General features: G+C 51.4%; 8 protein-coding genes across 8 annotated transcripts; 4 read left to right on the top strand and 4 right to left on the bottom strand.

Moving 5' to 3' along the window:
* Window positions 1-1,905: 1,905 nt before the first annotated feature.
* On the top strand, window positions 1,906-3,513 carry N7510_010974 (MCT family MFS transporter; the record flags this gene model as incomplete). The annotated part of the gene is made up of 3 exons (XM_056982899.1): window positions 1,906-3,022; window positions 3,087-3,285; window positions 3,348-3,513. 3 exons carry the CDS (start codon window positions 1,906-1,908, stop codon window positions 3,511-3,513), a joined length of 1,482 nt encoding a protein of 493 aa, XP_056828393.1.
* A 1,130-nt stretch (window positions 3,514-4,643) lies between these two features.
* N7510_010973 (putative extracellular threonine rich protein) lies at window positions 4,644-6,125 on the top strand (the record flags this gene model as incomplete). The annotated part of the gene is made up of 1 exon (XM_056982898.1): window positions 4,644-6,125. One exon carries the CDS (start codon window positions 4,644-4,646, stop codon window positions 6,123-6,125), a length of 1,482 nt encoding a protein of 493 aa, XP_056828392.1.
* A 1,042-nt stretch (window positions 6,126-7,167) lies between these two features.
* tcsC (putative two-component osmosensing histidine kinase (Bos1)) lies at window positions 7,168-11,336 on the bottom strand (the record flags this gene model as incomplete). Its single annotated transcript, XM_056982897.1, has 3 exons — window positions 7,168-7,194; window positions 7,273-9,500; window positions 9,557-11,336. The coding sequence occupies 3 exons, from the start codon at window positions 11,334-11,336 to the stop codon at window positions 7,168-7,170; spliced, it is 4,035 nt and encodes a 1,344-aa protein (XP_056828391.1).
* A 4,088-nt stretch (window positions 11,337-15,424) lies between these two features.
* On the top strand, window positions 15,425-17,042 carry N7510_010971 (phenylalanine--tRNA ligase subunit alpha; the record flags this gene model as incomplete). The annotated part of the gene is made up of 2 exons (XM_056982896.1): window positions 15,425-16,890; window positions 16,949-17,042. 2 exons carry the CDS (start codon window positions 15,425-15,427, stop codon window positions 17,040-17,042), a joined length of 1,560 nt encoding a protein of 519 aa, XP_056828390.1.
* Window positions 17,043-17,764: 722 nt separating this feature from the next.
* Window positions 17,765-18,306, bottom strand: rps21 (40S ribosomal protein eS21; the record flags this gene model as incomplete). The annotated part of the gene is made up of 2 exons (XM_056982895.1): window positions 17,765-17,999; window positions 18,275-18,306. The coding sequence occupies 2 exons, from the start codon at window positions 18,304-18,306 to the stop codon at window positions 17,765-17,767; spliced, it is 267 nt and encodes an 88-aa protein (XP_056828389.1).
* A 300-nt stretch (window positions 18,307-18,606) lies between these two features.
* N7510_010969 (Cystathionine beta-synthase core) lies at window positions 18,607-22,170 on the bottom strand (the record flags this gene model as incomplete). The annotated part of the gene is made up of 6 exons (XM_056982894.1): window positions 18,607-19,214; window positions 19,270-19,600; window positions 19,689-19,746; window positions 20,281-21,416; window positions 21,620-21,921; window positions 21,981-22,170. The coding sequence occupies 6 exons, from the start codon at window positions 22,168-22,170 to the stop codon at window positions 18,607-18,609; spliced, it is 2,625 nt and encodes an 874-aa protein (XP_056828388.1).
* Window positions 22,171-22,879: 709 nt separating this feature from the next.
* Window positions 22,880-24,085, top strand: N7510_010968 (oxidoreductase, short-chain dehydrogenase/reductase family; the record flags this gene model as incomplete). The annotated part of the gene is made up of 6 exons (XM_056982893.1): window positions 22,880-22,950; window positions 23,005-23,124; window positions 23,175-23,555; window positions 23,608-23,781; window positions 23,832-23,986; window positions 24,048-24,085. 6 exons carry the CDS (start codon window positions 22,880-22,882, stop codon window positions 24,083-24,085), a joined length of 939 nt encoding a protein of 312 aa, XP_056828387.1.
* Window positions 24,086-24,169: 84 nt separating this feature from the next.
* Window positions 24,170-24,635, bottom strand: N7510_010967 (DUF952 domain-containing protein; the record flags this gene model as incomplete). The annotated part of the gene is made up of 2 exons (XM_056982892.1): window positions 24,170-24,286; window positions 24,345-24,635. The coding sequence occupies 2 exons, from the start codon at window positions 24,633-24,635 to the stop codon at window positions 24,170-24,172; spliced, it is 408 nt and encodes a 135-aa protein (XP_056828386.1).
* Window positions 24,636-25,154: the final 519 nt, after the last annotated feature.

Genomic DNA, 25,154 nt, shown 5'->3' with positions numbered 1-25,154 from the left:
GTTCAAGAAGGGAGTAACATTAACGCTTTCCACAATCCGGGTGCGAGTGCAGACTATATAACGAGTCCAGACTGCCCATGGCTTTGATTGCACGAGGCTAAGCAATGCACCTCGGAACGCCTCCACAGAACCCCTGTTGATAGCGATTGAGCTACCACTGATAGTGGTGGCTTCCACGGTCCAAGCGGGGTTGCCAACGACAGAAAAGGCAAGTGATGGACCGTTTGTGGACCGGCCTATGCCGTGTGTGATAGAGTAGCATTTAGCATTTAGGTCGCCCTTTCATTTCGATCCCGCAAGGCTCTCATCGCGCGTTGTTGCCTGGGAGATTTGACTTCGCGCCTCGTGTTTGTAACTACGGTTCTTGGCTCTCTATCAAAACAATTCCCCGATAGAGAGGAAGTCCGGGGCTGCGACGGATTCCGGCTGCCCCGACGGTTATCTTGGTTCTGAGAAGCGGGGACTAGTCGCCACTGACTTGCTAGACACTCTTGATCCCCTCATATTACTAAATTGCATCGGCTAAAGCACAGGATACGAGTCGCACAGCCCCCGCTCAAATGACGCATGAAGCATCCCAGCACAACTGGCGACGGCCATTGGACACGCCTATCGGCCGGATAAAATAACTCACGCGATGTTGCCTTTGAGAGCAATCCTTCTTGCTCCTGAGCGGAATCGCTGAAGACCCACTCGGGGAAGGATCGTGCAGAGGAGACCAACATCAACTCTGATGTGGAAAGAATAAAGAATAAATACTCGGATATCTCGATGATAAGCAGTGTCAGTGTCAGTTGGTCCAAAGCATGGCCCCTGATGATCGCAAGCTTATTTATCCGCCAAGCTTTCTGGAAAGGGGCAAGGTACTGGCGAGGAATGCTGTCGACCACCGGATTCGGGTTTTAGACAGCACCGTAACTACATAAAAATTCGCCTTTTAAGATCGAATATCAATGCGTTTGGACACATATAATACAAAATTGGTGCAAAGGAGTAACATCAATGTATATACCCTTTATATGAGTAAATAAAGTGGACTAGCGGGGATAACCTCGGCCCACCCCTATTCGCAGGTATTAACAACTCCAGTCGCATTCTTACATATCTTGCCAACTCCGTTATTTTGTTTTGATTACTTGGTTTTTTAGCGAGGCGATGTCACCACACATCACCACATCGCATACAAACCCCTTTCCAACACCTCCACAATACCCCAAAAAAAAAACACAAAAATATCTCATCTCTCGGAAAAGAAAAAAAAATTGGACTCGCGGGGAATTGAACCCCGGACCTCTCCCATGCTAAGGGAAAATCATACCACTAGACCACAAGCCCATTTGATGAAGAAATTTTGGTTCATATTGATATAGGAGTCAGAATTGTACACATCGGTGAATTGAAACCGGCATTCGTCCGGCCGGTTTGTCCGGGTTTGGCACATTAGGGTCAATTCGTAGGATCAATAATCACCACCGTGTCTTTAGTTACCTGTTAGAAGGTCTTTCGCTATCACTAGAGCCCCTCGAAGGTCCTTATTCGGGGCCCGCCGATGCTATGAGATACCTCCGCCTCATAAAGTCATGGGGCAATGCTGCATCGACTTGCCCTATACTGCTAGTGAGCGTGCTCCACTCCCCCTCGGCCACCAATGGCCGGGCCGCTCACGCCGAATTTTGCTTGGGGTCGTAGAAAAACCCCAAGAACCCCAGACTCAGGCCAATCGGAATCTTTCTACTAGTAAAAAGGATGACTCCAACTTTCGATTGATAATTCCTCCTACCTCCCGCCTTTCTCCAGAAAAAATTTCCAGATCCTCCACACCCACCTCATAAGCACACGGGCATAACCAAAATTTTGAGGACCAACAAAAGATTTGATTCCTAGAGGCGTCGTACCTCTAGTAGAATGTCCACGAGTTCCAAGGCTGTTAGCACATCGGATATAGCTGACGGCCATGGACATCAGCCAACAAATGATGGCTTCCAGAGCACCATGACAGATGAGAAGCAGGCGTACTCTGAAGGTCCAGAGCCTGAAAAAGCCACCGACCCAGATGTACCGAATTTCGAGGAGCTAGCCGGCTTCCCGGCAGGTTCAAAAGATGACCAACCCCCAGAGCACGAATACAGAGTACCAGATGAGGTTATTTACCGAATGGCATCGACTGTGGCTCCGTCAAATAGGTCCGTCCACCGGGACCCTGTCACCCGCGTGACGACAGACGCAGAGGGAAACACGTACCCCGAAGGCGGCCTGCAAGCATGGCTGGTGGTGCTAGGCTGTTTTTGTGGTCTTTTTGGATCGCTTGGGCTGATCAACACCATAGCCACCTTCCAGGCATACATCCAGACTCACCAGCTGAAAGACTACAGTACCGGCAGTACCGGATGGATCTTCGGGATGTACACCTTCCTGACCTTCTTCTGCGGCATCCAAATTGGCCCGATCTTTGACGCACGAGGCCCACGCTTGCTCATTCTGGCAGGCTCGATTTGCCAAATGGTGATGGTCATTTGCCTCGGGTTCTGCACACAATACTGGCATTTCATGATTGTGATCGGTGTTTTAGGGGGTGTCGGCACATCTCTCATCTTTACGCCGGCCATCTCATCAATCGGCCATTTCTTCTACGAGAAGCGTGGACTCGCAACTGGACTTGCTTCCACAGGAGGCTCACTTGGTGGCGTTGCGTTTCCTCTCATTCTCGAGAGTCTTTTCCCCAAAATCGGTTGGGCTTGGGCCACCCGAGTGATCGCCTTGATCTGTTTAATTTCATTGTCGATAGCTTGTCTCCTGATCAAGTCTCGACTGCCCCAGAAACCCTTTTCCAGAGAGAATATACTGCCAGATTTCCGTATCTTCAGGGACGCGCGGTTTACACTGACGACTGCGAGCGTCTTCTTCATTGAATGGGGACTCTTCGTTCCGATTGCCTACATCTCATCTTACGCCATCGACCAAGGCTTTTCTACCCATTTTTCGTACCAGATTATTGCCATCCTAAACGCAGGTTCATTCTTTGGTCGGTGGCTGCCAGGCTTTTTTTGCGGACATCTTAGGCCGCTTCAATGCCCTGATCGCGACAGTGGCCCTGTGCCTACTTTGCAATGCATGCTTGTGGCTTCCCGCTGGAAACAGCCTTCCCCTGCTTGTCGTGTACTCGGCCCTATTCGGTTTTGCTAGTGGCAGTAACATCAGTCTCACGCCCGTTTGTGTCGGCCAGCTCTGCAAGACCGAGCACTATGGTCGGTACTATGCCACTGCCTACACCATTGTGAGCTTTGGGTGAGTCTTTCCCTCGTGTAACGTCACATATACACTCAACTGACATATATGTTGCAACTTAGTACCCTCACCGGAATTCCAATTGCAGGTAATATCCTGAATCGTTGTAACGGCCAGTACTGGGGCCTCATTGCGTTTACGGTGGTATGTTACGCTATGGGTCTCGCCTGTTGTACAGCCGTCAAGGTTATCCAAGTTGGATGGCGTCGCCCACTGGCCATTTACTAGTTTCTTCTGATATATCCCTAAATACGATTTGATGACTTCGAAATCAATAGTTTTGCCATTTTCTATGCACAAAGTCCACTGACATCCGCAAGGACGCATCGGTAATCCGTTGTATGGGCTCCTATGGCAGTCCATTTGCCAAGCATTCCCTCCATACGAAGGAAGGACCAAGCGGTTTTGCCTAAGAAATCGTACAGTGGAGCACCGAGGCATTATTGCAGATGTTAATGGTCGGTGTGAGGATTTTTATGAGAACGACTCATGAACAAGACCTGCTTTTACACGAAACTATCGTTGGTATATAGCTCTGCTACTCGGGTTAATTGATCTTTTTACTTGAAGATAAATCTAGAGCTCCTCAAATATTGGAAGGCTTGCTTTGGCAGACAATTTCATGACAATGATGCAATGCAGTCAAGCTCCTTGGAACCGTTCTTCGATGATCGGGGATACACTCCGCTCTGGATATGACGCGCCGTGACAGGAGATCTTTTGCACTGGGAAATATTACCTGACATGACATGGATGGCAGTATATTTGTCCAATATCATTGAGAACATGGAATGTTGTAGTGCACAGTTCAGCGCGATAACTGACCGCCTCATTCACCTCCAGCCAGCCCGACTCGCATGAAAACCTCCGACGACGAAACACAATCATGGCAATCATGGAAGATCGATGTAACCCGCAAGTCACGATGATGACCAAGTCTATCCGTGGTTTTTCGCCTCCGATCATTTCCAATAGGACGGCCGAAGCCTTGTTGTGGCCATGGAACCCAAACGCATGGAACAGCAGTCCCAACCCCCAAGAATAAACAATTATAAAAAGTTGTGATTCCGAAACGACGCTTAGATGACATGGAGCAGCGGTTTTCTTCGCCGCGCTACAAATTACCAACCTCATACTCTTTTAATCCGATTTCCTCCACGAAAGTCTCGAACCTATTCGTCTTCATCTAAGCGGCAAACTTCAAGTTTATTCCGCCTCTCTCTAGCTCCGGCTCTTTCTAGCCGGCTTGACCTCTCGACTTCCTACTCCGGTATCTACTAGAGGTCCAGACAATCCTGCCGGGCTTTGGATTGCTGGGGTCATCTTATCACGGCGCTTTCTTCTGGCTAGCACACATCATGTACTCAAAGACATGCCTGGTTTTACTGGCCACATCCTGGGCCTTCTTACAGAGTGTTCGGGCAGTGTCTCCTGCAATTGACGACACAGCCCTGGACCCTCTTGACGAGCGGGCAAATTTGCAGAAGCGCGCAACGCTGGAGGAGCGTGGAAGCCCCGCTGCTCTTAGCTCTTTCCTCTCTGAGGTTTCTGCGGCTCAAGCAACTCAAGCCGGCCAGGCTACGGCTGCACCCAGTGCTCCTGCTGGTGCTGCTCCGGGTGGTAGTTCTCCAGGAGGAGGTTCTCCCAGTGCTCCTGCCGGCGGTATTCTCGGAGGAGCTGCCCCTAGTGGTGGTGCACCCAGTGGTCCCGGTGGTGCTCCTCCCAGCAGTGGTGCTCCTCCCAGCGGTGGTGCTCCTCCCAGCAGTGGTGCTCCTCCCAGCAGTGGTGCTCCTCCCAGCGGTGGTGCTCCTCCCAGCAGTGGTGCTCCTCCCAGTGGTGGTGCTCCTCCAAGTGGCGGTGCTCCCGGTGGTGGTGGTGCCTTTATAGGAGGTGCTCCAAGTGGCGGTGGTGCTTCTCCAACTGGCGGTGCTCCCGGTGGTGGTGGTGTCTCTATAGGAGGTGCCCCAGGTGGTGGTGCTCCAAGTGCTCCCGGTAGTGCTCCCAGTGGTGGTGCTCCAGGTGGAGGCGCTGCGTCTAGCCATATCAGTCCTTCGGGCCTAGGTGCACCTAGCGGCGGCGGAGCAGTTGTTGTGGCATCTACTCCAGCTGTGACAAACACCATCCCGCAATCGACACCGATAACTGTTGAACTATGCCCGGGCTCGTTTTCCTCACTGTGTGCGGCTTGTCCCTCCGTCGTCGTCACGACAACTGTCACCGTCACTAGCTGTCCGCCTGCTGCCCCTCCTGCTGCCTCTCCTCCCACTGGAGCCGGAGCCGGGGCTACTCCTAGTCCTGGAGCTAGCGCTCCTCCTATCGGTGCTGGTGTAGGTTCGGGTGCAGCTGCATCTTCGTCCACACCTTCAGTCGGACTCAGCTCCCCGGTATCATCTCGCTCAATTGGTCTAGGCAACAGCATCAGCGTGGGACTTTCTTCTACCGGACTAGTCGCTTCACCAGCAGTCAGAACATCGACCTCGTTGACCCCCACCAGCAGTGGTGCGGGTCCCAGTACAAGAGCTGAGTTATCCAGCACGCCTCTGACACTTCAAACGTCGGCGACAGCTGGTTCTAGTGTAGGAGCTAGCGGAGTCTCGCCCGCAGCTCAAGCCACGGCCAGTTCGGGCAGACCATTGATCACCCCCGGTGTCGTGCGTCGCGAAATTCTGGGTAATATGACGGCTGTCTTCACCAATACGACCACCACCATCTTCACGAATGTGACCAGTCTCCTGAATACCACTTCAACTGAGCTTTTGTCGACTTCGCTGTCTGAGGTGACTACGACTTCGAATGCGGCAATACCAGTTAAATTCCGTCGACTACGGGATCGGGGTTAGATTTGGTTTTATTTCTGTCGGGAGGAGAAGAAATCGGGTATGATGGGTTTGATGGTGTGAAGAGGTGAATTGCTTGACTGCTTGCGTATGTTGTGTGTGAAGCTTAATCCGATTGAGGGCAGAATTATAGCTTGTTTAACATCGCTATGGATTCGGAGATATGGAATGGCAAAATAGATAATAAGATTGCTGATGCGTCTGGGCTTCAGGTTTAATGCTCACAGAGAATAAATGATTTACGAGAACCCGAACTGAAAAACAAGGGCTGGAGATCAATCTGAGACCATCCACCAGGAATCGGAACGAAAACAGAGATCTGTCTTGGCACAAAGGGAAGTAAATGATATTTCCACCGGGGAAGAATTGAAAGAAAGAATTGTCCCAGATCCTGCGGGATAACCTTGCGTGAATATAGCCCTCAGTACGAGGGGCAGGGCAGGGACAAGGAAAGGAGTGCAATACGGAAACAGGAACGAAAGGGAAAGACAGTCCCAAAGAGACGGAGATGAGAGAGTGAGGACTAGTTGGTAGAAGATGAAAAAAGAGAGGGAAAATACAATAGATTTCCCAGGGACACACGAAAATGGAGTCTTTAGACAATAGAAAACTCCCCATTCAGTTTAAGCTCCCCCGGTAGTGACCTCCTAACAGCCTAAACCAGACTAGACCGATCAATGCCTTGTCAAAAAACAGCAAAGCGCCAAACACCATCCACCGAAGAAGAAACAAGAACATGCGAATGCAAAGAATGGAAGAGAATGGGCTAGTCGAAGGCCCTGCTTTGACTGCCAATGATGAGGTCAGGTAGGTATGGAGCGAGAGAGTAGGTAGATAAAAAAAAGCACGAAAAGAAATGCAGAAGCAGACAGGATATAGATGTTCTTCCAGGATGAGGTCAGTTCAATGACCATGATAGAAGGGGATCACTCAAAACACTCGTATAGACAGGGTATCAAAGGCCAAGTCGAAAACCATTTGACAAATCTGCAGACGCAGAAAAGATGTGGAAGAAATGAAGAGGGATGAGGGTATGCAAACAACTCTAAGTGCTGTTGGATCGTAGGAAGGCCTGCGTGACACGAAAACAATTAGCCGGTCTGGTCAACCGCGTACTCGATTTTCTTCAAGGACATACGCGCTAACGTACCCGGTCATCAATCATTTCTTCGTCCTTGCCTTCATTCGGACTAGCAGCGCTTCCTCGGGTGACGGGACCCGTGGTGACGGCTCGAGTCTCTGCAGCAGGCCGTCGCGGGTCTGGCAGCGGTTCCATTTTCAGCTGCTGGTTTGACCGTTGTTGACTCTGATTGTTTTCAGGGGCGGACGAGTGGATCGGATGCATCTCGCCACTGCTCGATATTCTGGATTCCTTGCTCTTCTCCAATAGCGAGCCACCAAGGGTAGCGCACTTCAAGATGGTCTGCATCATCTGGTTCTGTTTGAGCGGCTTCGACAGATATTCATCCATCTGGGCTTGGATGCACTTCTCGCGATCACCCAACATGGCGTGGGCCGTAAGCGCAATAATCGGGGTCCGCTGGAACCCGCTCTCCCGCTCGTACTCGCGAATCTTGCCGGTGGCTTCAAATCCGCCCATGACCGGCATTTGAACATCCATCAGGATCACATCGTAGCGACGTTGCTTGACGGCTTCCACGGCTTCCAGACCATTGCCAACAACATAGACATTGTGGTTGTGTTTCTGGAGGATCTTCATGGCGAGCTGCTGGTTCACGTCGTTATCCTCGGCAAGAAGAATATCGAATGAACGAGAGTTGTCCGTAGTGATTGGTGTCGAGCGTCCTTCCAGTGCCGGAAGCATGCCGTTTCCAAGATCGATCGGTTGGCAGGGCGTGGTCATGTATGAGCTGATACCCAGATCCAAGGCAGACTTCAAGCTCACGCAGACCAGGGGACATACCAGGACGATGGGAATGTATTTGAACTCATCAAACGTCCGTAGAATCCGAGCAGTGTCCACAGAGTCTACAATGATAACATCGTATGCATGGCCCGATTCTTTGCCAGAGGGATCTTGAATCTCCGGTGGCGGGACATGTTCCTCATTCCGCACAACCAACGGTTCCAACTCGATCTTCTTGAGCATCTTCATGACGTTAGCCGCCTGGGCGCCGTTCTGACCCTTGTCAATGAACAGAACACGGTGGTTCCTGTACGGCAGGAGCTGGTTGGCGATGACATTCAAGGACTGATCGGCGAGCTTGACCACGCAGGTGAAATGGAATGTACTTCCATGTCCATATTCGGACGTAACCCAAACATCACCACCCATCAGGTTCACCAGACGCTTCGAGATGGAGAGACCCAATCCAGTTCCACCAAATCTCCGCGTAGTTGACCCATCGGCTTGTTGGAAGGTGTCGAAGATGAGATCCAGCTTATCTTCCTCAATACCAATACCGGTATCAGAAACCGAGAATTCAAAAGCATACTCGTTGACGGTGCACTGCTCCCGATCGGACTTGCGAATGGTGAGTTTGACCTCTCCATGCTCGGTGAATTTGATGGCATTGCCAACCAAGTTGAGGATGATCTGGCGTAGACGGAACGGGTCACCGATCACATAATCGGGAACAGTGTTATCCACTTGATACGTCAGACTGAGGAACTTCTCGTTGGCCTTGACCGCTAATGTCTTCAGGGCATTGAAGACGGTGCCCCGAACGGTAAATGGAATGCTCTCGATGACCATCCGATTGGCCTCAATCTTCGAAATATCGAGTATATCGTCAATGATCGTGAGTAAGCTGTTCGCCAGGTTGTGAACAACATTCAACATCTCACGTGTATATGGCTTCAGGTCGTCCGTATCCAGCGTCAGTTGCGTCATGCCAATAATACCGTTCATCGGAGTTCGGATTTCGTGACTCATGTTCGCCAGGAATTCGGATTTGGTGCGGTTGGCCAGTTCGGCTGCTTCCCTGGCTGCCGTGTTTCGCTGAATACTGTCTCGGAGATTGGAAACCATCTTGTTGATCTTGCGCTTCAGCTCGTCCATTTCGCCAGAGGCGTTGACCGTGATGAGCTTGGTGAAATCTCCGTCCGTGGCAGCATCAGTGATCTCACCAAATGCGCGCACTTGGGAGGTCAGGTTTTCGGCCATGGTGTTGACGTCCTCCGTGATCTCCTTCCAGGTTCCAGCAATACCTTCGACGTTGGCCTGCCCACCCATCTTGCCATCGACACCGACATCGCGGGCCACCTTCTTCAGTTCAGTCGCGAACTTAGCGAGTCGACCCACCATGTGATTGATAGTGACCTTGAGGGTGAGGATTTCTCCTTGGGCATGCACTTCAATCTTCTTGCTGAGATCACCCTTTGCAATGGCCTGGGTAACGTCGGAAATACTCCGCACTTGTGAAGTCAAATTTTGGGCCATGGTGTTGACATTGTCGGTCAGATCCTTCCACTTCCCTCCACATTATCGACCTTGGCTTGTCCGCCGAGGGTACCATCTGTGCCGACCTCTCGGGCGACTTTACTAACCTCGAAAGCGAACGTATTCAATCGGTCCACCATGCCGTTGATAGTGCTCTTCAGATCCAAGATTTCTCCTTGGACGTTGGCGGTGACCTTCTTGGTCAGATCGCCCTTTGCGACTGCTGTAGTGACATCCGCAATCTCACGCACTTGCGTAGTCAAGTTGTTGGCCATGCGGTTGACGTTCTCCGTCAAATCCTTCCATGTACCTTCGACATCGTTGACAGTAGCTTGACCACCCAGGACACCATCTGTACCGACCTCCTTGGCAATCTTCGTCACTTCCTGTGCAAACTGCCGCAGTTGATCCACCATGGAGTTGATAATGTTTTTCAGCTCTGCAATTTCTCCCCGGCAGTTGGCTTGCACCTTTTGCGTCAGGTCACCTTTGGCCACAGCCTTAGTGACCGTAGCAATATCTCGCACCTGAGTAGTCAGGTTGTTCGCCATGGCGTTGACATTAACAGTAAGTTCGTTCCACATGCCCTGGACACCTTCAATTTGAGCCTGACCGCCGAGTACACCTTCTGTACCGACATCACGCGCGACTCGTGTCACTTCCGTTGCAAAGGTTCGCAGTTGGTCTACCATGGTATTGATCGTCTGTTGCAGTTCCAAAATCTCGCCCTGGGCGCGGCTCTCAATCTTTTGACTCAGATCACCGTGCGCGACAGCCGTAGTGACGGCCGCGATTTCTCGCACCTGATCCGTCAGATTCTTGGCCATGATGTTGACATTCTCCGTGAGTTCCTTCCAGATACCATGGACGCCAGTGATCTGGGCTTGACCACCGAGTATTCCTTCTGTACCGACCTCACGGGCCACACGAGACACCTCACTACCAAAGACCTGCAGCTGGTCCATCATCGTATTGATCGTTCGTTTGAAAGTAGCGATTTCCGGATCCATCTCCAGCGGGTGAATCTGGACCTTCATAGACAGATCACCGTTGGCGACTTGGGTGATGATGCCGCCAATTTCCCGTAAAGCTTTTTGGAAGGCCTCGTTAGCCTGCTGGTGCTTGCGTAGCTCGCGTTCGAGGAGGACGACATCTTCGTTCTCGACCTTGGTCAGGGCGCGACGGGTGCGCTCTTCTTGCGTCTGGAGCTCGTCTCGAACCTGGGCGATGATGTCCTTCTGGAAACTGATTTCCTCGGCCTGTTTCTGTACATGGTTGCGGAGAAAGCTGATGTCTTCCTCGCGGACCACGCGGGTCCGCGTTCCATTTTCATCCTCGTCTTCGGTTTCGTCTTCATCAACCTCGATCGTCGGGTGTGGTTCTTCGGGTTGGGCAGGAGTTCGCTGTCGCCGACCGGGTTGATTCAAGTGTTGCTGCTGTGGAGGGCAATAAGAGTCAGAACCAAGATCGGACGACAAGCGAAAGAGCCCAAAGGTCCGCAGGAAATCGGGCGCCTGCTCGTTGGATCCAAAAGCAGACGGCGATCCCTGTTGGGAAATGTCGGGGGACTTTTGGTGACTGACAGCTTGGAATTCCAGATGGTGCACCCGGCGCACCAAGGCCTCCAGTTCAGACTCAAAGGCCGCCTTTGCCGGGCTCGGCTCTCCAGGCAACCTTGCAGATTTTGTGCCGTTCGACACAGGGAATTGAAAATCAAATGGGGGTGATGAGGACCCAGGAGTCGGTTCCTCTCTCGCCAGGTTCTGAAGAACGGCCGTCGCGGCGGCGAGAGTTTCGTCCGCGGCAGCCATGGTGCCCTGCACTGGATCAGTCGTAGAACATGGACACAGCGATAGATGAGAATGAAGGAAGGAAACGGAAGAAAGGGGAAGGGAGGAGGGGGTGGAAGGTAGGGGATGAGCTGGGACCCATGGGTGGATGGATCCGAGAGTTTGGTGGTAAAGGGGGGGAGAAAAGGCGGGCAGAGATAGCGAGGAGTTCACCAGTCGCAGGAACTCAAACGGCTATCGGGCGGGCAGGTAAGAAATGGACAAACGTACCGGCTATTCGGGATCCAGACACAAATGATCGGGCGGGCCACTTATGGCGACATTAGGGGAGGAGGCAGGAGATGAGAAAGTAGGAGGATGAAAACCGAGCCAAATCACTCATGATGGTTCACCACGAAGAAAGGAGGCCGTTAGGTAAGCAGCGATCGATTTTTGCGGGGATTTTAGTTGTTCCTTCGGATTATTACTTGTGATGGTCAGTAATTATGATATTATCTAACTCTAAACCAAATAATAGACTAGGACCTTAAGAAGGGTAAAGATAACGCAATGCCTAGGAATATAATGCTCAAGAGAACTACAAGGGGGAGCTCTAAGGAACATCGCATTGGAGTATCTATTAGACTTGATTCTATGCCCGCCAGGTGAGGTGTAGAATGAAACATTTTGGCCGCTACTTGTTAGAAACACATGTAGTCTTAAAATCGTCAGGTCTACATCCTTGACTATGAGTGGAGAGTTCGTATCTTTACCACTCGAAGCACGCACTATCGCCCCCCGGAGATGCAAGGGGTCTCAGAATGTACCACGTTTCTTATTAAGTGAGATTGCATAAACATGATAGGGCTGCAAGAGCATACTTATACTTTGCTCAATGTGCCGGATTTTCTCTTCCTATGGTGCTAGTCCACAACGATCTTGGTGTCTGCCAATATTACAGTGAACGAAACATCATGCAATCTAGTTGGAGTGGTGAATTGGGCCGAATCTGAGATCGCGCCATTTAGCCTGAACTTTCACTCTCACCAGCGACTGATAAGTAAGGTCCATCTCAATGTGCAGGTACGGACATGTTGACGTGATGAGAATGCAGGCAAACAGGACAGTGTGATAAGCAACATTGACTGGAATTGACTAACCAAGTCACACTACTCCTCTTTTGGAAAGAACCACGGCAATTGATAGCAAGTGTGTCCTTATTCCTAGGTAATGCTCAGTGAGCAGATCAGTGTGATTGCGAAATGCTCGATTTTACTCCGTGAACAAAAAGCGGCGCAGGGTGAGCGCTAAAACGGAAAAAGGAAAGATTCGAATGCGGTCTAAACTCTGGTAAGTATATAATTTACATAGGAAGATGTTAGGGCTGTAGCTACGCTGTTCGCAGAGCTGGAGATCTGATATAGGGCGCTCTCTACAATCTACGAAGTGCAGAATCGGCAGCTTTGAGTTTTCAGAATTCTTTCCATTGCTTGTTTTCGAGCATATGTTGAATAGTGCCTACGATCGCCACGCCATGGAGACTTTCATCAGAGAACCACACCTAGCCAAGCCCGGCGAGTGAGAGTGTTGAAACCCAGTACTTAGCTCGAGATCTTCGGGTTCTCAGCCGCTCAGGGCGAGCTGAAAGTGCAGTTATTAATATCTAATGTGGCGAGATCAATGGAGTATGGGGGCCCAGTGGTGCCTGACTTCCAGGTTAGCAAGAGTCTTTCATATGGCCCTTCCGTGGATGATAGCAACCTACCAAGTACGAAGGTATAGGTCACGTTGCAAGCGATTTCGGGATCCGCGAGGGGATCATTCAAGTTATGTGAAATGAGCACTTGAATCAGAGGCTCGAGCTCGCTTCCCTTGAGTGCCATGGAATTCGCAGAGGCTGCGACAAAGAGTAGGGCTCCCAGCCACGATTGAAACCTCATATTGGCAGAGCTGCTTGTTTTTGAAACTGGGTAAGATCGGTGTAGGTCTCAGAAGATTGGGAGCCTGATAGTACTGTCTTCGTGAACAAAAAACCAGGAAGATATTGAACTTCTTATAGCGCAGGCGGGTCGTACTTGAATGAGCTCGACTGAGTAATTCAGCTGATGTTTGGGTAGTATTGTGGAATATGTAAAGTAATTGTATAACCCGACATCAAGCCAAGAAATGAGTTTAAGGCTATGGTTACTTCCTCGAGACTTGTGTTGGATGGAAATGGTACCCAAGAATATGACTGGAGATGAAAAAGATTCCACTTAACAGAATTTTAACACTTGCCATTTGGTAACCCGACACGGCTTGACCTAATTTACCTTCTCCATTGCGTTATGCGGTGCGTTCGGTACATATACTGCCTCACATTCACATGCTGATCTGGGTAGTCGCTTTAAACTCTCAGCAGATTCACTCAGAGCGATATTATGCATTGTCCAAAGGGGGTGGGACACATCTGGAGAACATGTAGATGTCGTTGCTATGCATACTGTTACAGAAACATGAGAGAACACGACTATCCTTGCAAGCTACTGTTAAGGTGCTCAAATTGCCAAGAATCGCAAACAATTGAGATATCAGTACTACTCGGCTTACATCCTGAGAATTGCTTGCCTAGTAGTACAGCTATTTACGGACATACAAAAAAAAGCTCTTCAAGATATACCGTACAGGTAACGCCAGCTTCAGTGCATTGGTATAGTCAGACAAAGCTTCCTGGTTCGGACAGGAGAAGGAGCTTACCGCAAACTTGCCCGAGACTATAATGGTCTAAAGTGCAAGAAACATAAATCTGATCTTGAATCTTGAGCTCCTCTTGGGAACTAGTGACCTTCGCAAGTCTCTCAAGCAGAGAGCCACGGACATGGATATCAGCAGCATTTGTCATGCTGGGGGGCTGTATTAGAACAGCAGAGGCGACCACCGAAGGAAGTGAAAGAGCTCCGAGAGTCAAAATTTCATAGCATACTGTAAACTTCATGGCGGTGGAGTAACTGCTCGAGCTATACTTGAAGAGAATGGATAGGCAAAGAATATTGCCCTTCAATAATACCTCAGAATAGGACTTTCATTTATACTTATTAGACTATATTGTCACTGGCCTTTGTGGAGTGGTTCGGTTTAGAAGCTTGTCTCACACCAAAATATCACCTCATGACCTGACATGTAGACGATATGCGGGCTATTTGTGTTCTTGGTCTACATGAGGTAAATCAGTTTGGATCTGTTTGCTCTTTCTTCCTCTTTCTTCTCGTGTTGATAACTCTCGCTTCCAGCTGCGGGGAGTTAAATCGAGACAATTGCCTTCTTTTTCCTAGAATGAGCTCTTTGTAGTTCAGTCTCAATATGAGTTTCTTCGGGAGACAGAAACAGCATCGAGATCGGCGAGATGCAATACAATGCTCCATAGTTCTTGCTTTGATATTATGTTTGCTGTTGGTGGGTTCTCTAGACTAACTGTAATCTTTTAGTCCTTATCAACGGCGCTCGTGTAACATTCATTGAAGAGTTTACAGGTGAGACGAGGAGAGGTTGGGGAAGCTGGCACGATAATCCTACGTTTTTGCTACACGAGGGTCAGACAGGCTCGTAGAAAGTTTTGAGGCTCGCACTATCCAGTGACCTCTTCCCTAAGTTAGCTTGATGTGGCACTGGCAACATCATGCAAGGGAATTCACTGCACCTTGAACAAATCAACGTGGAGGTGACGCAATAACTATTTCACCAGCCTGGATTGTCACATCCAGCGGCCCATAGAAACGCAGATCTATTGAAGTTTTCGATACACAGTAGAGATATCGAGGACGCGTAAAGCTACTACAGAAAAGGGACAAAATAATGGCTGCTATGAGAGACAGCAATTCAACAAGCAGGTCTTTCGAGGCCGATATTGCCTTTTTTTTCTTTCTTTGTTTTGGGAAAAAATTCCCCGACACTAGTTAGCGAAAGGTGATGAGAAAACAAACAGATGACAGCCGATCCCGGCGGTGCCAGAAATGCACGCTTGGTCCCTGTGCCCCGCCGAGCCACCTTGTCTGTAGAGTCACAATTTCCACGACCGGCACCCACCAGCATCTTCCCGACTCTCTCTCTCCCCCAGTCTTCGTCGCCACAGCACGCAGGCAACGGCTGCAACCATGGCGTCCGACGACATGACAACCCACATCCTGGACGCTCTATCCGTGTCCGATGTGCCCCTCCTCTCCAACGAACTCTTCCCCTCCACCCCCTCAGCAACCGTCAAAAGTGCGCTGGACCGTCTAGCCTCGCGGCAGATGGTCCAGTACGAGACCAATGACAAGGAAATATTTGTTCTCACATCGGAGGGCCAGGAGATTGCGACCAATGGCTCCCACGAGGCCAAGGTCTTCGCCGCCGTGGTCGCCGCCATGGACGGACTGAAGATCAGCGAATTGCCCGCGGTGGTGGGCAAGGACAACGCCAAGGTTGGCCAGGGCAATGCCTTCAAGCGCGGCTGGATCAAGAAGGACAAGGACCTGTTGCGGGCCACCACCGACAAAATCGTCGACGAGACGCAACAGCAGCTGCTCACCATCCAACGCACCCAGACCCTTGGCGACGCCAAAGCCATCACAGATCTCAAGCGGAGGAAGCTGATCACACCTCAAAAGCTCTTCACCTACAAGGTCTCCAAGGGGCCCAAGTACGCCAGGGAAATAATCAAGGAGGAAACCGACTTGACTCCCGAGATGTTGGCCAACGGCTCGTGGAAGACGGCGACCTTCAAGCCTTACAACTTCAACGCCAAGGGTGCCGTCACGCCCGCGGGTGCTTTCCACCCGCTGAACAAGGTGCGACAGGAATTCCGTAACATCTTCTTCGAGATGGGCTTCGAGGAGATGCCGACCAACCGCTATGTCGAGACTGGCTTCTGGAATTTCGATGCGCTGTTCGTGCCGCAGCAACATCCTGCCCGCGACCTCCAGGATACTTTCTATATCGCCGACCCGGCCACTTCAGACCCTCCGCGCGAAGATCCTCTCAACGACCCCCACCGCCCCAAGTCCACCCAGCCCGGCTCCAAGTCGGCGACAGACGCGCCGCTCGACTATAAAAAGTACTGGGACAACGTGCGAGAAGTGCACGAGCATGGTAAATTCGGGTCTATCGGGTACCGCTATCCCTGGAGCGCGGAGGAGTCCCTGCGCCTGGTGCTCCGCACGCACACCACCTCCGTCTCGTCGTATGTGCTGCACAAGCTCGCTGCCAACCCGCGGCCGGCGCGTTTCTTCAGTATTGACCGTGTTTTCCGGAATGAGGCCGTCGACGCTACCCATCTGGCAGAGTTCCACCAGATCGAGGGTGTGATTGCGGACTTTGGGTTGACGCTCGGTGGTCTGATTGGATTCATGGAAGTCTTCTTCGCCAAGATGGGAATCCACCAGCTGCGCTTCAAGCCCGCATACAACCCCTACACCGAGCCGAGCATGGAGATCTTCGGCTACCACGAGGGTCTGGGTAAATGGGTGGAGATCGGTAACAGTGGTATGTTCCGACCGGAGATGCTGGAGTCAATGGGCCTGCCGAAGAACATGCAAGTCTACGGGTGGGGTCTGAGTTTGGAGAGACCGACTATGATCAAGTAAGTCTTTCTTATCTGCTGTATTATCATGGCTCGCGCTAACACCTTGGTTTCACAGGTACGGCGTGAACAATATCCGTGAGCTCCTTGGCCACAAGGTCGATCTGAACTTCATCGAAAGCAATCCCGCCGTTCGCCTGGAAAAGAATTAAACTTTGCAATTGGGAGGTAACTTATAGAGAAAATTTTCCTGTTTCTTATTCTGTCTTGCTTGCGGAGGTTCTGGGGTTTTATCACGCCAGGGTTTCTGCATGTTTACGAGTTCATGTAGGAGATGACGGGATTGCATATCAATGATGGATGAGGAGAAACGAAGAACATGCACTAGATCTATGCAGCTTCTACAACAGTAGTTCTAGTGACAGGAATGTCCCACCCGTATCTGTGCCCCAGTGCATGAATCTCTGCAACAGTGGCTCATCAGAAGGCGGACTTAATATTCGGCGGATGGTTACGTTTCTACCTCCTCGCTCATGGAAGATAAGTTGACATCAGAGAAAACGGAGTGTCTTCTCGAGTCTACTTTGGGTGAGGAGGCCTTGATGTGCCGATATGCAGAAAACAAGATAATAAAAGAGGACCTGAATGCTGTCCCCAGTGACTTTGTTTGGTTTTGAAGTCGTCCATTCGATTTTCATTTCGATAGATAGAGGAAAGTAGGAGAACAGAAGTTAAAAAAAGAGACGAAGGGACTGGATGTATCCCTCTGTCCCATTTTTCCTTTCTTTTAAAAATCCCAACTCCCTGAACGCGACCATCGAGCCACATTCGTCTATCCAATAAACAGCGTTAGTCCGGGAACTCATCTGGACACCAGGTTATCAACTCACCATCACATCAACCATCTAACAAACACCACACGGCAAAAAGACATTTACCGCTGGGAGCTGCCAGACCACACGTTCTTCAGGTAGCCATCACGCTGAGCGAGACGGTTGAAGGAGTCATCGCTCTCACCGCGGGCGCGGATGAAGCCGCACAGGGCGTAGGTCTGGTTCTCGCCAGTGTAGCGGCCGTTCTCGTCGACCTTGCCGACGGACAGCTGGACCGAGGCGTGGTCGTTGGCCTTGATGATGCGGTTGGTGGCGCTGCACTTGCGGGGGACGTAGCTGTGAGTGGAAATTGGTTAGTTTGTGTTCAAGTTGAAATTTCCATGTCTCTCTTCAAGTTCCCGATTGTGTCCTGAAAAACTCCTCCGGTTGCTCGCAAGACCGATCGCAAGGATTCGGGTTGCCGGTATTTGTTGCGCTGTGATTTGCAGCCCGGTCGGGTGTGAAGAAGACATTGCTGAAGTGTCGGACGAACAACTGGGGAGGATTTCCAGGACACACGGAGAGAGACAAGAGGTTTCAATCGCAGCGAAATTGGAGCAGGTAAAACGTACAGATCGACGATCTCTCCCTTCTCGTTCTCCATTTTGGCGGGTTGGGGGGTGGTAGAGGGTTTGGGCGACGGTGAGGTTGGAGGTGGAGGGTTTCGCTGAACATGAAAATCCGACTGGAAATGGATTTGTGTGGGTCATGTGACCTTTGTCGAGGGCTGGCGGTAGCGATAGCGGCAGTGTGTGGCGTTACGCTCTGCCCTATGTTAGGCCGTGGCAGTAACGCTCCACCATTTCCTAACATCTTCAGTTTTCTCCGATATAGACATACATGTATTGGCCATATTTACAGTAGACTACCTCGCTAATTATAGACAAGAAAAGATCTTACTCATCTACAGATTACTCTTCTCCCTCTCCTCCCGCAACACCTCCTTCCTCCAGCCCACATCCACCTCTCTAACACTCCCCTTCTTAAACCGTACCAGAACAACCCTGTCGGACTCGCCCTGCTTCCCCAACCCCTTAAGTTCGACGCCAGGATCATCCAACGCCAGAACAGTGCGTCCATCCTCCGTCATGGTGAGCATCTTCGGCGAGATAAACTTATCTGTCCAAGGCGGCGAGCTCGAATGCACGAATTCAACCAGTGCCGCACGGCGCTTCTCCATTTCTTCGACGGAAATATTCGCCCGGGGCGCCTGGTCCAGAAACTCCGAGACCAGGTGCAGGAGCAGAAACTGCGGCGGGAAAAGAATGACCTCCGCGTTGCGTGCGCGCCGGAGCCATTCCGAGGCGGGCAGGAATTGTGCCTCTGTTACCTCGATTCCGCCGTCTGCCGTGGGGACTTGGAGTTCGTCGCGTTCGCCTTCGGAGGGCAGTTCTTTGAGTAGGCTCTTATCCACGTTGACTGGTAGAGGCATGAAGTAGAGATACATTTGCGTGGTATACCGCTTCGGCACGTTCTGTGGGGTCACCCAATGGGTGAATGGAATCAAGTTATCTGTATAGCGCATCAGCATTGACACTCTGGAAAGAGATGACGTGAAAGCACGAACCGATATCCGGCACCGCAGCCGGGTGTTGCCGCTTCAACCACTCCGCAAAGCTAACCTCGTTCTGATGAATGAGGCGCCGGCCCTTCTCTCTCTTCTCCTCGTTAACAGCGATCATCTTCCCCGACTCTGCATCTTTGGCGAGAAGAACACCGCTCTCCTCGAAGAGTTCCCGGATCGCAGCACGTCGGTAGCAAGGAGCGTCATCGTGCCGTGTCCGAGCCTCAGGAGGCGGGCATTCTCCGTCCTGGCTGGACAGGTTACCGCCCGGAAACACATGGGCAGATGCAAAAGAGCTAGAGGTCTGCACCCGGTGAAGGAGCAGAATCTCGTTCTTGGGGGAGACGAGGATCACACTGAACACGAATTAGCTTGCTCATGATATGTCGCCAACTATCGCAATGACGACGACACCGACAAACCTTGAACTGGGACGCGGCAATGCGGGTGGCTTCTTCGCGGTGCCATCGCTTTTTGCACCTGGCATTGTGGAGGTTTGAGGTGTTGGACTTGGTTCGGGACCTGCGGAATACCTTCTCCGCGGGGAGATCTGTCCGATGGTTGTTGAGCGCTGAGCTGACCAACCATGCAAGGCACGACGAGACACGGCTACTCGAGGGAACACGTCTACTGCGAATACGATCGGGCGACTGCAAACAAGCGCGTTATGAAGAAACAGGGCGGACATGACTTGGCCGCGAAGCTGAGGCAGGGCCATAGATCCGTTCACCTTGGCCCAGCCGACAAACAGCCTAGGCTAAGAATCCCCCCGCCTTTGCCGCGCCAGCTTAGCCGAACCATGTGCTGGACAACATCTCAGCTACAACTACATTTTTGAAACGAAATGAATTTCATAACCAGAATTGATTTGATTGCGTAACGCTCGTAACTCCTATCTCATCATAATATCCCCCTTTTTTTTATTTCCAAGGCCACGTATCTTCGTGCGAGGGAGATCCTGGGCTCCCAAAAGAACATATTCACAGAAACACCCAAAAAAAACTTAGCTCTTACGCGTAAAGCTTCTTGTCGTAGCTGTGCAGGTCGTGCACGTTACCCTCGGCCATGGCGCTGGCGCTTCTCATTTCAAAGCGGACAGTGCCATTGTTGACCGCGTCGTGAAGAGCGGCCACGCTCTTAGTGCCAATTTCCTGCAGGGAGTGCTGGACACCGGCAACAAGGTAGGGGATGAACTTGGTGACGGAGCCACGGTCCAGCACGGAGCCGGCCACACCCTGGGCGACCAGCACGCTGGCCTTCTCGGAGAAGTAGCGAGCGGTACCGGCGTTGCTGGCCTTGCTGTCCTTGGCGCTGCCGCCGGCCTTCTTGTCCTCCATGGCCGCGATACTACCCATGCCACGGTAGGCCTTGACGAGCTGACCCTCGTTGCTGACGTAGTACTCACCGGGAGATTCAGTGGTACCGGCAAGGAGACCGCCCATCATGACGGTGCTGGCACCCATCGCCAGGCCCTTAACGATATGGCCGACGTTCTGGATACCACCGTCGGCGATACAGGGGACGCCGAAGCGAGCAGCGAAGGATGAGACGCTGCGGACGGCAGCGGCCTGGGGACGGCCGCAGGCCATAACCTCCTGGGTGATACAAGCGCTACCGCTGCCCATGCCAATTCTCAGGCCATCGGCGCCGGCAGCAATCAAGGCAGCAGCCTGCTCCCGAGTAACGACGTTGCCGGCGATAACATCGATCTCGGGGAAGGTCTTCTTGACGTACTTGATCATCTCAATCTGGTACACGCTGTTGCCCTGGCTGCTGTCCAGGTTGACGATATCCAGACCAGCCTCGACGAGCAGCTTGAGGCGGTGCTTGTCCTCCTCACGGGTACCAATGGCAGCCGAACAGATCAGCTGCTTGGAGTGAGGGAGCTTCGAAGCCAGAGGGTAGTAAAGGTTCTTCATCAGGTCGGAGCGGGAGAGCAGCGAGACAAGGTTGCCATTGGTATCCACAATGGGCAGCTTGCCCTTCTTGGACTGCCGGAGGACCTCGTTGGCCTCGGACAGGGTGGTACCAGCAGGAGCGGTGACGAGGTCGGTGGCCATGATGGCAGTCACTGGGTCCTCGTTTTGGGGGTGGAACTGAATGTCCCGGGAGGTAACCATACCAATCAGCTTGGAGCGAAGGGATCCGTCCTCTGTAAATGCTAGATTAGCATTCTGATGACATCAACCCCAGTGTGACAAATGACACAAAAATCAAACTTGCTCAGAAAGAAATCTGGTTCTCTACAATGCAACTTTCGTTGCTGCAGTGGAACGAAAGTTATTTTGAAAAAGATGGAAAACATCATGCAAGAAACGACTCAAAAAAAGTATGTTGATAACTCACCAGTGACAGGGAAACCACCAAAACCCCACTTGGCCTTGAGCTCCTTGGCCTCACCGACGGTGGCCTTGGGCGAGAGAACGACCGGGTCGAGGATGAAGCCGTTCTCGTACCGCTTGACCTTGCGGACCATCTCGGCCTGGTCCTCAGGAGAGCAGTTGTGGTGGATGACACCCAGACCACCGAGCAGAGCCATGTGGATGGCCATGTTGTGCTCCGTGACCGTGTCCATGGGCGACGACAGAAGAGGGACCTTCAGCGAAATGCGCTTGGTGACCGGGGTGTCCAGAGTGACATCGGAGGCCGGGAAGCCTGAGAGGAAGAATGTGAGCACGAGGGATCGCTGAACAAAAAAGAGTGAGGGGTCTTACCGATGTAGCCAGGCAGGACCAGGAAGTCATTGTAGGTCAAGGCACCGTGCTTGTCGGAGTCGATGAGAGTATCGACATCCAGGCCATCACGGGTTTTGTACGTCTCCAAGACCTCCAAGGCCTTGGTGTAGTCCTCGATCTCAGCCTTCATCGCGGAACCGGGAGCAGCGTCGCCGTTGGAAATGGGCATTATTTATAAAACGAAGAGATAGGAAAATCCAGGGAGATGAAACGGAGGGCTCGACGATAATCAACAGGGTCAGGGAAACCTTCTGTTGATGGAGAAAGACGGGCTTTCCCAAAGAAAAGAAAGAAGAAGAAAAAAAGTCGAGCGAGAATGGCGGTTTTGGAGCCTTCCGTGCTCGGCCAGGAGCTTGACTGTTTTGGGTTTAGCGAGCGTAGTTTTTCACCGGTGGGGATTATGATTGGCCGATACCGGTTCAGTGGGGTGCGTTCGCTGAGTAATTTTTTCAGATGATAACTAACGTTAACTAGAACCTCATAGTTAGTCTGCAATAATAGATAGAAGTGTCTAATGCCCGGACTCTGAAGCATGGGATTCTCGAAATACCTACATTTTGAGGATTGACAACAGTAGAGGAACAACGGTCTCCTAGGGTAGCCAAAACAAGACACAGCTGCGCCTTCCTTTATCAGAACCTGAAATGCTGCCCGAGTCGACTAAACGGTGTGATTCCGGAAAGTAAACGGCCGCCACTATGCTTCAACGTGTGCCTTTTCCGGTCCCTCATCCCGCCCGTTTTTGCATCAGCGTGACGACACAATGATTATGAACCAAAGACACTAAATATAAGCAGAGATATAGCCATGTGTGTGTTAAAATAGTCATCTCACCTTTTCTTTTTTCTATCAAAAGTTTAATCATCATACCATTCAATATGGCGTCTCCTATGGGCGAACATGGCACCTTCCAGGCTCCGAGTTCGGCACAGAGTCAGTCCAAGCCAGGGTGAGACACATGTGTAACTTTCGGTCGGTGAGAATTATTCTAAATACCTGGCAGACTGGAAAAGGACATGCTGCCATCTACGGAGTCGACCAAGCTGGAATCCGAAGGCCAGTTTATCGAATATCTCGGATCGGGCAAGCTGAAGGACGAGAAAGTCCTCCTCACAGGAGGAGAGTAAGTGTTCGTCATGATTGAAGATCCGCCGGCTAATAGCACATTCTTAGTTCTGGAATTGGTCGATCAGTAGCCTTTTCTATGGGAAGAGAGGGCGCGGACATCAGCATCGTCTATCTGCCCAAGGAGCAAGAGGATGCAGAATACACCAAGAGTGTGATTGAGAAGGAGGGACGATCTTGTCATCTCATTGCAGGGGACTTGAGGGATCGTGCTTTTTGCTGTCAGGCAGTACAGCAACATGTCCAAAAGTTCGTGGGTCCCAATCCTGCTATTGATCTCGCTGACGCTAGAGCTAGGTTCGGCCGTATTAACGTCCTGATCAACAATGCGTCAGTCCAGAACATGTGCAAGAACTTTGCGGACATCGACCTGGACCAAGTCGAGGATCTCTTCCGGACCAACATCATCCAGATAATGGCGTTGACGAAGTATACTCTAGCGCATATGTCCCGAGGCGATAGGCATGTATTTTGCTCACAGAATCACCGTCCCAGCTGACATGAGCCCCAGCATTATCAACACTTCCTCTGTCGTGACTTTCCGTGGGTCAGGCACCATGGTCGACTACGCCGCGACGAAAGGTGCTATCGTCGGCTTCACTAGATCGCTGGCAGTACAGTTGATCCCCAAGGGCATTCGAGTCAATGCAGTGGCGTTAGTCATCCTCTTCTCCTTTGATTCTATGAAAACTGATGCATGCGCAGCCCTGGTGCCGTCTACACACCCATCCAAGTTGACACTCGAGATGCCAAGGACATGGAGGGATGGGGCACGAAGGCAGCGCTGGGTCGACCCGGTGAACCCAGCGAGGTGGCAACCAGTTTTATCTTTCTGGCGAGTGCAGAGTCCGCCTTGTGGTGTAAGTGCTCTCTCTCCCGGATGGCCCATGGAAGAAAAGAACCATGCTCATGTCTGAACAGACGGACAGATTATGCACTGTCATCCAATTGGGGACTAGATAGAACTGGTAGAATTAAGTCTTCAGCTACGCCGGACCTGAACTTCGGGAAGCAAGAAAGAATAGTTAGTTAGAAGAATAAATTTAATACACGAGCCATGGCTTTGCCCCATTCAGTGCTTTATCCCATCCACAGTCATTGTGCCAAATCGCGATACTCTCGACCTGTTCTTTTCCCAACTTCAACCCGTTGTACAGATGCTTTAATTAGGGGTTTAGTATTTTAGATTGGTTGCGAGCACGCTAAATTATGCCTTACCGGAAACAATCCCTCCCCCGGCCGCGGCCCGCACACCTTGCCATCTGGAGACTCCCACCGCACATCCTGCTCCACAGCCGCATATTCGATGCGCAGGATGTACACGAGCGGCTCGTCCTTGAAGAAGAACTTGACGGTATTGGGGACTTGACGTGCCGTGGAAAGGTGGATGAACCCCGAGGTCTGGTCGAGGTCGCTCACGGGGAGGCATTCGGGCAGCGGCTCTCGGACGGGCGTGGTGGACGGGATGATTTTGTAGATGTACCGGGGCTCGGAATCGACGAGCGCCATTTTCTTATCTGTTAGGTGGGGGGCAATCGCGGTTACGGGTCGATGGGGGTGACTGGGTAATGCGGGATGGTGGGAGAGGCGAGACGGAGAGTGGGTGTTTTGTCAGCGACGTTTGTTTCCTCCATCCACGAAGATCTCTGTATAGTTGGTGGGCGTGGCGGGGTCCGCAATCGGTTCAATCGACAATGGGGCTTTTATGCCCTTCATTACTACTATTGCAGGATACTGGGTGGATGTCATGTTTCGTTATCTGCATCCTGCCTGTCACTAGGAGCTCAGCTGCAATATATATTTGGTTCCGCGCGGGGATTCTGCAGATACGCCGTCAATGACGCTACATTGGTAATTTACTTCCATAATTGTCACCACAATCATGAACATCCGCTGCCGACATACCCACACGTCCCATCCTGATTGAAGATTTGACAAGTCCGATGCGAGTCAGGATGCAGGACAAAAACAAGGAATCAGACACATCACGTGACCACCGACGTGATCGGCCGACGGCAATCACCTGAT

The sequence above is a fragment of the Penicillium lagena genome (assembly GCF_028827675.1).
Source record: "Penicillium lagena strain IBT 129212 chromosome Unknown utg000008l_segment0_segment0, whole genome shotgun sequence".
NCBI lineage: Eukaryota > Fungi > Ascomycota > Eurotiomycetes > Eurotiales > Aspergillaceae > Penicillium > Penicillium lagena.
This window is presented reverse-complemented; position numbering and strand designations above follow the sequence as displayed.